This window comes from Urocitellus parryii, chromosome 2 (genome assembly GCF_045843805.1).
Source record: "Urocitellus parryii isolate mUroPar1 chromosome 2, mUroPar1.hap1, whole genome shotgun sequence".
NCBI classification, from domain to species: Eukaryota; Metazoa; Chordata; class Mammalia; order Rodentia; family Sciuridae; genus Urocitellus; species Urocitellus parryii.
In genome coordinates this window covers 36,096,166-36,108,247 of record NC_135532.1, presented here as the reverse complement: position 1 = coordinate 36,108,247, position 12,082 = coordinate 36,096,166, and the positions used below count along the sequence as shown (strand labels likewise).

Here is a 12,082-nt window from a genome sequence, read left to right as displayed (position 1 = left end):
GATCACAGGGAAAACCTGGAAGTCTCCCCAAAAGTTCTCATGTTGCTCCTCTGTGGTGCTTGATGAGGTGCACAAGTGAAGCCAGATCCTAACAGCTTCTTCCAGAAATCGTAAAATGGAAAACCAGTTTTCGTGGCTAGTTCTGATATTGGATACCTTAGCTACTGGCCATGTTTGGAGGTCTCTTTCTCCTCTCTTCCTCCCTCCCTTCTTCTTTCCTTCCACTATCATTTAGTTCATTGTGAACACATTTTTATAACGACACACATCCAACTACCACCCGAGCAAAAAAGTAAAACACGGCCAGCCGCTGAGGAGCCCCTCTTAAGTGCTGCTCAAAGCCCACAGGAAACCCCCACATCACCCCCCCACCCCTCATCACATGAGTAACTGCAACCTTGACCCTGGGACTGACTTCCTTGCATTTCTCTTTTGTTATCACCCAGGTATGTTCCCCTCAACAACAGAGCTTAGTTTTGTTTATTTGGAAACTTGATTCTCTGAAGCCCCTTGATCCTGCTTTTGTCTGTTAGCACTGAGGTTCATCCATTTTTTTGCATTAGCCCTGCTATCCAACGCATGGCCATGCCACCATTTTCTATTCCTTCTCCTGTGATGATCCTTGGATTGTTTCCAGGGTAGCACGTACGAAAGTGAAGTCTTTGGATCTGCTGTATGTGCATCCTGGCCACAATTCAGGGTTCCACTTCCTCTGGGAGTGGGAGTCGAGCTCCGGGTCATGCAGTGTCTTCACCGTCACTCCATAGTATTTGATATCGTGTGAACGTTCCTCTTGTTCCACATTCGCAATAATATTTGGCATTGTCCACCTTTTTGCTTTAATCCTCTGTTCCCAAAATGCACTCTTCTACCAAAACAGATCTCCCCACACCCCCCACCCCCCCCACACACAGGTCAGTGGGTGTCACCCTCCAATTCTCAGATGGCTTATAAGGAGGACATTCACCTTTGAGGCTCCTGCTGCTCATGAGAAGACAGGCACAATTCTCATGAGAACCCCCAAACCTTGAATGAATCCTGAGTGATCTAACAGAAGGAAACCCTCTAGGGGACTGTGGTGCTTTATTGCTTGAAAGGAAAACCTATTTGTGACCTACCTCTTATCATGCCACCCTTTTGTGCTCTGATTTCCTGGTTTAGAATCACTCTCCTTGTTGGCTGAGATTCTGTTTTTAGCAGCCTTGAGCTTGAATGTATTTATGGGCCCAAGCTATGACCCACCCAGCATGTTCTCTACCAATAACACTTACCCCAGGAACAGAGAGCAAAAGTATGGACACACGTCCTACCCCCAGCGTGTGACAGTCACGGACAATGTTCTCTCTGGTGCCCCCACAGGGTTTGACCAGCTGCCCTGGACTTGGCCGACAGCCCTGTTCTCCATCACAGCCACCCTCCATTCTGGGCTGCCTAGGAAGATGTTTCCTTTCAAGGTGAGCAAGTGGATGGGACTGGCCTGCCTCCGGTCGCTGGTAGTCTCCTCGCCCAACATCCGCCAAAAGAAACTGATCCACAAGCTCCAAGAGGAAAAGGCGTTTCGGGAAGAGATGAGAATTTTCCGTGAGAAAATAGAAGACTTCAGGGAAGAGATGTGGAATTTCCGGGGCAAGATCCGGGCTTTCCGGGGCCAGATCTTAGGTTTTTGGGAAGAGGAGAGACCTTTCTGGGAAGAGGAGAAAACTTTCTGGAAAGAGGAGAAAACCTTCTGGGAAATGGAGAAATTTTTCCGGGAAGAAGAGAAAACCTTTTGGAAGAAATACCGTACCTTCTGGAAGGAAGATAAGGCCTTCTGGAAAGAGGACAACGCCTTGTGGGAAAGAGACAGGAACCTTCTCCAGGAGGACAAAGCCCTGTGGGAGGAAGAGAAGGCCCTGTGGGTGGAGGAGAGAGCCCTCCTGGAGGAGGAGAAGGCCCTGTGGGAAGATAAGAAGTCCCTCTGGGAGGAAGAGAATGCTCTCTGGGAGGAAGAGAAAGCTTTCTGGGTGGAAGGCGGCGGCCATATTCCCAGGGAGCTGGTGCCTGCGGACGGGCCCTACGACGCCAATGGAGGGCCGCAGTCCCCAGCCTTCCCCAGAGGCCGCGCCTAGGGAGCCCAGGGATCCAGGGCCACGGGATCCAGACTCCCCTGGATTGGGATTCAAGTCCAGGGTCATCCCATGTGCTAGAGAAAATCAGTGCTTATTTGTCTCCTTGCTTTGAAAGATCTAATAAAATCCTGAGGAGAGGTTTGAAAAACCAGGTCTTTGAGGAAGGCCGGCTGCCCTTTTTCCATATTCTGTGATTTTTCCAAGGTCACAGTCCCAAGTCTACAGTCTGTATTGCTGGCCACAGGGCTTGGTTCCAGGCAGTTCCCAATGTCCCCAGCCTGGGTTTCTGCATACAGCTGCTATCCCTCTCTTCAAGACTAGGAACACGGACGGAGAGGCTCAGGCAATGCCAGCTAGAGACACCAGGAACAGAGAGGGACCAAGATATCCCGCACTGTCACATTGAGAGGCAATCACTTCTTCTTTGCTCTGGTCAGACTTGGAGGGCTGGTGTGGGTGACCACTTTCTAGAAAAGGCAGTAGTGTTATTAATGATTTATTTGTGCCTCTTTCTCACCAGACAGGGTATTTTTAACATGCAGGCAGAATCTCTTAAAACCTGGCTGGCAGTTCTGATCCACCAAACTCCTTAACTGCCTATTCTCTGTCCGAATGAGAAAGAGCCTTTGACATTGGTCTGGGGCTCAAGAACACTGCTCAAAAGCACTTCCCTCCTCTGATGGTGGAGCCACAGGATGGGGTCCACAGGATGCTCTGGGAGGAATGGGGCTCTGTGGGCTGAAGGAAGTGCATGCCCCCACTGTACAGATGAGGAAACAGAGAAGTGAAGTGATTGCATGTGGTCAGGCAAGTAGCAAATGGAAGGTCTGGAACCAGAAGCCACATTGTCTGCCTCTGGGATTCATTCTTTTTAATAAAGGCCTGGTTCCATGTGACCTTAGGGTCAGCTGATAATGGCTGCAGCACTGCATGAGTCTTGCATGCTTTAGGATGGCACTATGATTTGGGGTGATGGTAGAGAGATGGACAGTACAAGGGACTTTACAATGTCCCCTAGATCTGCAGAACATTTCTGGTGCCAAGAGAGCAGACCAACACCCAGGATTAGCTTGGCCTCTGTGACTGCAATTATTCTGGGAAATTCTGGGTCCCAAGAAAGCCTCTGTTCTCAGAAGACTTGGGCCCAGGACAGGGGGAGAAGCTCTGTCCTTCATATACCCGTCCTCAGCTCTGGGCATTCTGAGCATGGGTCCCTGGGAAGACTCCAGGAAGAGTGGTGCTGTGGTTTGGATAAGCATTCCTCAAGGGCCCATGTATTATAGGCTGATTTGTTAGCCTGACCTCTGTTGGGAGCTGGGGGAAGCTTTAAAAGGTGGGCTTAGTGGGAAGAATTTAGGTCACAGTCCGTGAAGGGGAAACTGGGACCCTATCCTCTTGCTCTCTCTCTTTGCCTTTTGGTCTCCATGAGGTGAGCACTTTCTCTGTCACATTCTCCTGTCATCATGTCCTACTGCCTCACCACAGGCCCCAAAGCAAGAGGGTCAACTGATCCTGGACTGAAACCTCCAAAACTGTGAGCCAAAACAAACCTTTCCTATTTTTAAAGTTGATTTTCTCAGGTATTTTGTTATAGTAACAGAAAGCTGACTAATGCAGGGGGAGAAAACAAAATGCTGATTTTAGGAGATGCTGCTGGGCACACACTCAAGAGTTTCTGTCTAATGGATGGTACTGAGTGGGCCAGGAACCCAAGAGCATAAAAAGCTACAGATTCAGCAGTCCTCAGGGATTCTGCCAAAGACAAAATCAGAGGAGTGTTAATCTCAAGACCAAAGAAATGGGGCTGAGGATATAGCTCTTTGGTAGAGCACTTGCCTAGCATGTTTGAGGCACTGGGTTTGATCTTCAGCTCAAAGAAACAATACAAAGAAATATACACTGGGTGGATGCAGAAAATGGAAGCAGGAAGTGAGTACAAATGACCCCCTTAACAGTGTCCCATAGAAACCACTAGAAGAAGCATTTGTCATTTGACAGAGGCCTGGAGGAGCTGCCCAGGGAGGGTAGACTGGTCCCTCTGGTTTCTTCCCAAGCTCTGTCATCCTAGGTCCAAGTGAGGAGAGGACAGACACATGGCCAGTGCATTTCGAGTCAGGGAAGGCTGGGAGAGACAGATAGTGAGTCCTCCTCTGCTTTCTTTTAAGCTCCTCTGGGAGAGGGGGTGAGTGAATGGGGGTTGGATAATTTCTTAGGGGTGGTTCGCAGGGCTGGGTACCAGTCAAAAGGAATGAGCTAACAGATCAGAGGCACGCTCCAGGCAGAGGAAGAGGCACAGGCATGGGAGAGAGGGCAATGATTAGAGGAGCTGCAGGGGCTTCAGGGACAGAGGAGGAAATGCAGGGAAATAGATTAGACAAGAACTGCTGATGTCAGGCCTCGTGGGCAATAGGGAGCCACTGAGGAATAGAGAGGAAGGGAATGGCACACACAGATTTAAATTTAATAAAATTTAATGAATTAGTTTTGGGGATTCTAGGTTTGACCTAGGGCCTCAAGCCTAGGAAAGGGCTCTACCACTGAGCTACACCACCAGCCTGGATCTAAAGTTTAGAAACAACATCTGGCTATTCACACGCGGCCCATGGACCAGCTGCATTGGCTTCACTTGGGAACTTATTGGAAATCCAGAAACTCAGGCCCCGCTGCAATCCATGGGATCAGGTTCTGCATTTTAACCAGGTTCTGGGTGATCTGTTTGGCTTTAAAGTTGAAGGCACATTTCTGCAGACTGAGTGAGTGCAGGAGGCTGGAGTGGGGGAATCTCAAGATTGTTCGGCAGGTCGAGGAGGAATCCAGGTAAGAGGTGCCGTGTGCTCTGCCCTAGCAGCAGTGGGTTCTGCTGAGGAGCCAGCAACTGGAGAGCCATTGGGAAGCCGATCTGAGCCCACTGCTGAGGGATGGATTGGATTTGGGCAGTTGTTATGGTTTGGACATAAGGTGTCCCCACAAATTCCTGTTAATGCAGGAATATTCCGAGGTAAATGACTGCATCATGAGAGCTGTCACCTGATCAGTTCATGCAGGTTTGAATGGACTGGGGCTGGGGGGGGCGGTGCTGGAAGAGGTGGACCACTGGGTGCAGGCCTGGAAGGGGGCATCTTCCCTACACCCTTCCCTCTCTTTCCCCTCTGGCTTTGCTTCCCTGTTGCCATGAGGGGACCAGCTTTCCTCTGCTGGGCCCTTCCACCCCGATACGCTGCCTCACTTTGGGCCCGGAGCACGGTAGTTGGCCGTGTATGGACTGAGACCTCTGAAACCAAGAGCTGTATATACACTTTCCCTCCTCTAAGTTGTTCTTGTCAGGTATTTTGGTTACAGTGATGGAAACGCTAGGTAAAACTGCAGTATAGGAGAAGCAGGTATCGAGGATGATTGTCCCTGACTGGGACAATGAGAGAGTGGTTGTGTCTACCATCAAGAGGAGGCCAAGAAGGAAGAGTGGGCCTGATATGATTTGGATGTCAGGTGTCGGCGTAAAGCTCGAATGTGAGAAAATGCAAGAAGGTTCAGGGGAGAAATGATTGGGTTGTGAGAGTCTTAATCCAATGAGTGATTTACTCCCCTGATAGGGATTAACTGAGTGGTAACTGAAGGGGTAGGGTGTGGCTGGAGGAGGTGGGAATCGGGGGCTGGCTTTGGGGTGCATATCTGTATCTGGCAGGTGGAGACCTCTCTGCTCCCTGATCACATGTAAGCTGCTTCCCTCTGCCACATTGTTGTTCTGCCTCCCCTGGACCCCTGAGGAATGGAGCCAGCTGTCTATGGATTGAGACCTCTGAAACCATGAGCCCTTAAATAAACTTTTCCTCCTCTACAGTTGTTCTGGTCAGGTCTTTTAGTCACAGCCGCAAAAAAAGCTGACTAAAACAGGGCCTGACACAGTGGGCAAGAGGAAGAATGTGGACTGAGACAGGACTGCAGGTTCCCTTGATCAGATATGCAGATCAACTTCTCTAAGCTTGGTCAGTGCCAGATGAACTCAGCCTTTCTCCCTGTTTCCTCCTGCCCTGAGAACTGTGCTATCAGCATCCCTTTGGAATCTAAATCATTCATCAGATGATGGTCCATTTATTCATTCAACCACCATTGTGCCTTGCTAACACTGTGCCACATCTTGAGAATGTGTTATTCCTGCCTGCATCAGGTTTTCCACCCAGTAGAGGACACAGGCCATCACATCACCATGATGTAATGATGGGTACCATTCAGCCAGTGCTGGGAAGGGGGAGGTACAGCGGCTTCCTCTCTGATAGAGTGCACCAACCACACACCCCACTCAAGAGTGTTTTAAACACAAAATGAGATGTGTTATGATAAATAAAAACAAACTCCTAGGCAGAAGAAAATTATCTCAGGGTCAGTAAGCTGATGATGTATAAGCTGTGTATAACTGATAACTGGGGACCATTGACCATCAGCCAGATGAAGGGCAGGATGCAGGGCCTGGCAATGAAAGCATCTTCTAGCTTCTGTGTTACTAGAACTACTGTTCACAGAAACATGGATCAATTTCCCCACAACCTCAACAGCAACCGAAGTTGTCTTCCCTTTAAGAGGGTACCATAACGGAGTTGCTGACCTCCTGAGAGATTTCCTGGGTATTTCAAGAAATGAGCAACAGGCAGATATCCAAGGGTAACCAGCCTCCCTGCCTTGATCTCCTGGCAGGGAGCAATGTCATTTATGTTGTCTCAGAATCCTGCTCATTTGGCTGGAGATCAGATTTGTACGGAATGATCTTTTGTATGAGAAACATAACAGCGTCTATTGCTACCGGTGTTATCTTGCCATGGAATTCGCCCTGAGGAACTGTCATCTTCCCCTCAAATTCTGACCCCATCCTCCCACCAAAAGTATTTACCTGAACCTGATAGAAGGAGAAGGACAATATGTTTGAATTGCAGTGTATTATCCAGCTGTCTTGGTCATTCTGCTACATTCTGTGCAGCAGAATGCCTTAAACTGGGGCCAAGAAAAACAAGAGATATTTTTCACAAGTCCAGAGGCTGGGAAGTTCAAGGTCAGATTCAGTGTCCCCTTGCTTGCTTCACGGATGGCACTTTCTGTGTTCTCACATGGAGGATAGAACAAGGCAGCTCTCTGGGGGCTCTTTTATAAGGACACTAATTTCATTCATGAAGGTTCCACTTTCACAGCCTAACCACCTCCCAGAGGTCCCACCTCCTGATACCATGTCTTTGGAGTTGGAATTTCAACACAGGGATTTGGGGAGGACACAGTCAGACCACAGCGTTGACGCAATGTGTTCAGCCCATGAGAGCTGCCATTGATACCTGTGGGCTGTGGAAGGGCTTGCCCCAAACTGCAGATTCCTGGGCTCTACCTCACATTTAATAAATCCGAGTCTCTCATGTGATACTGCAGGAATGTTCAGAAGTAAGATGATGAGATTATGAGGGCTGTAACCTAATCAGTGGAATAATCCATTTGATGGGTTAATGGTTTGAGTGGATTACTGAAGGGTCACAGTGGGCAGGGGGAGCATGGCTGAAGGAAGTAGGTCACTGGAGGTGTGCTCTTGAGGGTTATATCCTTAATATCTGTCCCTCTCCCTCTTTCTCTCTCCCACCTTCTCTCTCTTCTGGCTGCCATGGACTGAACAGAGCTTTTCTGTCACACCTTTCCACCATGATGCTCTGCCTCACCTCAGGCCGAGAGGGACGGAGTCAACAGACCATGGACTGACTCTCTGAAGCCATGGGCCCACAATAAGTTTTTCCTCCTTTAAAAGAAAAATAATGAATGAATCTGAATCTCTGAGGGTCAGAACTCAAAATCTGTTGTGTTAGTCAGCTTTTCCTCACCGTGACCAAAACACTTGATGAGAACAACCCAGAGGAGGAAAAGCTTATCTGGGCTCATGTTTCAGAGGTTCAGTCCACGATGGGCTGGCTCCACTGCTCTGGGCCCAAGGTGAGGCAGAACATCATGACAGAGGGACAAGACAGAGGACAGCTTCTTAGCTCATGGTGGCCAGCACAGTAATTCTTTCAAATTATTAATCCTTCAAATGGATTAATCCACTAATTAGATGACAGCTCTCATAATCTAATCATGAGCTTTTGGGGGGGGGGTATCTCATATCCAAACCATAACATATGCATTTTTAACATGCTTTCCAGAGATTCTTACACAAATTAAATGCTGGGAAATATTGGTGTGTAATATAAAGCCCCTGGAGTAGAAAGTGCTGCAACAAAACCCCAAAACCCAATTCTGTTTCCATTTCTGCCTTGTGGCTGTGAGCTTGCCTTCTCCCTCCTGGAGGAATTCAGCTGGGAGGGTCATGCATGGAGAAGGCTCAGCCTATGACCACTGAGCCAGTAACACGATTTTATAGCTTTTATAACATTTCCTTACCTAATCCCCTCATGGGAGATAATCAAGCTACTGTGGCTAGACAATATTTTGAAATATATTAAAGTTCTTTATTTATGTGTGTGTGTGAGAGACTTTCTTCCAATTAAACCAGTACCAACCACTTCTTAGAAAAAATTAAAAATTTACATACAAAGAAAGCCTTTATTCAGTTTTGGCTTTTAAAATTTGTTCTTGACCCATATCAGAAATTTTAAAAGAGAGGGATGGGGAAAGGAAGAAAAAAAAAAGGAAGGAAGAAAAGAAGATGATTTTTTAAATCAAAGGGCAAAAGCCCAGCAGAAACAAGGATAAAAGAAAAGAAGGGGGTTTCCAGTTCAAGATCACAACACAAATGCACGCATAGCTTCCACTCCCTCCCTAAATCCCAGTAGAACCAGTAAAGACATTGTTCCAAACAAGCATAAATTCACAAGAACAAGGAGAATAGTAAAGAAGTCAATAGCAATGAAAATCTGAAAGCAGAACTGCAGGTGGATGAATGGCTTAACAGGAGCAATAAAATAGAATTCTAAACAGCCAGTGAGAAAAGCCAAGAGCCCACCCAATTTATACAGCAGCGTCACCTCCCTCCATAAAGGCTTGGGGATTAGCAAACCAGAGGCTTCTTGGAGCATAGAGGAAGTTGGGGCCAAAGGCAGGATTGGATGAAAGTCTTTGCCAGAAAACCCTAACCCCCTAGACCCTCTCCCCCAGTCACTGCTTATCTCTGGCGTGGAAAGTTAGAGCCTCATTCTTCATGGAGGAAAAAAAAAAAAAAAAAAAACAAGGTCCTTGAAGTGGAGGCATAAGGTGTAGCTGAAAATGGCTAAAAAGTAACAATGTGGTTATGTGTGGAGGCCTCTCCTTACCCTGGCTCTTGACCAATCTTCTCTCCTGGTCTGCATGCCCTTGGGTAGCCCCTTCCCACACGAAACAGGTCTAATCTGTGACCAGTAGGGTATTGAGGAAAACGCCAGAATGATTTGCAGGGTTAAATCATAAAAGACAATGTGGAAATACCAAAGAAAGAATTTATGTTTCAGTATAGTGGATGAAAATGGATCCAGGTAGGATATAGAGTAGTGGGATTTCAGAGCAGCGAAGGAAAGAGAAGACCCTACAATCTTCCAAGAGAGAGAAAGAATATGAGAAAGTATAAAAATAAAATCATATTTAAAAAAAAAAAACAGAAACCAGGGGCTGGGACTATGGCTCACCAGTAGAGCACTCACCCAGCACATGCGAGGAGCTGGGTTTGATCCTCAGCACCATATAAAGAAATAAAAAAATAAAATGAAGGTATTGTGTCCAACTACAAGTAAAAAAATAAAAATAAAAATAAAAAAACCCAGAAACCAACATAGCTCCAGTTTTTTAAAATTTGTTCTAATTAGTTATACATGAGAGTAGAATGCATTTTGACACATCATACAATAAATGGAGTGTAACCTTTCATTCTTCTGGTTGTACATGATATAGAATCACATGGGTCACGAACTCATATATGCACATAGGGTAGTAATTTCCAATTCATTCTACTATCCTTCCTATTACCATACCCTCTCTCCTCCTTTCTCTCCCCTCTGCCAAATCCAGAGTACCCCTGTTCTTCCCTAGCCCCAGCCCCCATGGTGAATTAACATGCACATATCAGAGAAAATATTTGGCCTTTGTCTTTTGGGGATTGGTTTATTTTGCTTAGCTTGGTATTCTCCAGCTCCATCCACTTACCAGCAAATGTCATAATTTCATTTCTCTTATTCAGATAAGTAATATTCCATTGTGTATATGTACCACATTTTCTTTATGCATTCATCTGTTGAAGGGCACCTGGGTTGGTTCCATTGTTTGGCTGTTGTGAGTTGACTGCTCCAGATTTCTCAGCACTCCTGGAGGATGCCGGAATAAAGGAGGTCAGGAGAACAAAGATATCAACATTCTGAGAGGAATTATTCCAACTGTGAGCTCTACCCTCAGCCAGACTACCATCAGACTACCATTGAGGGTGAGAGCAGAATGAAGGCATTCTCGGCCCTTAGCATCTCAATTCATCCCTACTCCATCCTTTCCTGGGGAGACCTGTGGAAACTAGGGAATTAAGCAAGACAGAAGTGGCATCCAGGAAACCCAGGGATTGGAGAGGAGAGACCCCATTGACACCTGCAGTCCAGGCCCAGAAAAGTTCCCATCCAGACTAGAGCCGGTCTGAGGCATTAAAAAGACTTCTTTCAAGAGATGAACTTGAAGCTGACCGCTGTGGCCCATGCTTGTAATCCCAGCTACTTGGGATTACAGGAGGCAGGAGGATTGCAATCCCAGGCCAGCCTGGACAATTTAGTGACAGCCTGCCTCAAAATAATTTTTTAAAAAGCTGGGGTTGTAGCTCTGAGTGGAAGGAAGGCCCTCGGTTCAATCCCCAATGCAGGGGGTCAGGGGTGGGAGATTTTGAGGATGAATAAGTGGTAAATAGGGGGGAAAATTAGCAACTGCAGGAAAAATGCAATGGTTATATATTAATGTGTAACAAAGACTTGTGCTAGGAAAGAAGAATAGCTGTGGCACGCTACAAACACAGCTGTGAGGAGCATTTGTATAGTTCTATGAATATGAATACCAAATAGTGATCTAACCCAAATAATAATCCATGATATAGGGATGTGGTGGGGGAGAAGGAAGATCTGCTCATTTTTTTTTTTTATTGTGGGAAGTTGTTATATAATGCCCAACACTAAAACATTCAAAAAGCAGCAATGTAAGCCTAGTATTTAAAGCAATATTTTTGGAAACTTAGCATCCACTGGAACCTTCCAGAGAGTTGGTTAAATCACCATGTGGTCTGCTCCAGTCACACAGGAAGGCTCTCCCTTTCCTGAGACTGTCATGATCCCTTGTGACATTGAGTTTTTTCACATCACTCCTGTAGTGGGAGTTCTTCTCCCCTCAACCCTCACCACGGCGAGTCCACCCTTGTCCTTCCAGTGACCACCTGCATGTTGCTGACTCCAGGGAGACTTCCCTGACCCTGTTATCTGGGTGGAGGATTCTTCTCAGGTCCTCTTGGACCTGTACCTCCCCTGAACCCACAAAGGTCACTCTGGGCTTTCCTCTCCAATTTGTTTGCCTGAATTCTCTCGTAGACCATAAAGCTTAAAAGGGCAGAGAGAATGCTGAGAATCTGCAGGAGGCTTTGTGCTGCCCACAAACATATCCTGCTTGTGTCTGGGAATTTCCCATCTCATAAGTCAGAAATGTGTTCCCCAGCCTCCCTTGCAGCCAGAGCACAGGCATGCGACCCAGATTTCACTAATCACATGCATCCATGCTAGACCTTGTGAAGAAAAAGTTATCATGTGGAAGTCATGAGTGTGGCAGGAGATGGAGCTTTTAGAGACAGCAGGGGCAGGGGGGTCCCTGTCCACGACAGTTGGGAAAGCCACAGAGCACACTCCTGGCTGCAACAGCAGGGGTTCTTTTCAAATAATCTAAAACTGTATTCTGCACAATGTTCTTAGATACTTACTCTAACTCTTGCTGTTGAGGAATTTCTTAATATCCTTCAAGAAATGCCTCAT

At 46.8% G+C, this 12,082-nt stretch overlaps 1 protein-coding gene across 1 annotated transcript; it reads left to right on the top strand.

Moving 5' to 3' along the window:
• The first annotated feature begins 1,439 nt into the window (after nucleotides 1-1,439).
• On the top strand, nucleotides 1,440-2,108 carry Ccdc70 (coiled-coil domain containing 70). Its single transcript, XM_026393640.2, has one exon. The coding sequence runs from the start codon at nucleotides 1,440-1,442 to the stop codon at nucleotides 2,106-2,108; it is 669 nt and encodes a 222-aa protein (XP_026249425.1).
• The last annotated feature ends 9,974 nt before the right edge of the window (nucleotides 2,109-12,082 follow it).

What these genes read in the sequence shown, in the direction of transcription:
- Ccdc70 (XM_026393640.2), top strand. Translation starts at nt 1,440, where the DNA reads ATGTTTCCTTTCAAGGTGAGCAAGTGGATGGGACTGGCCTGCCTCCGG.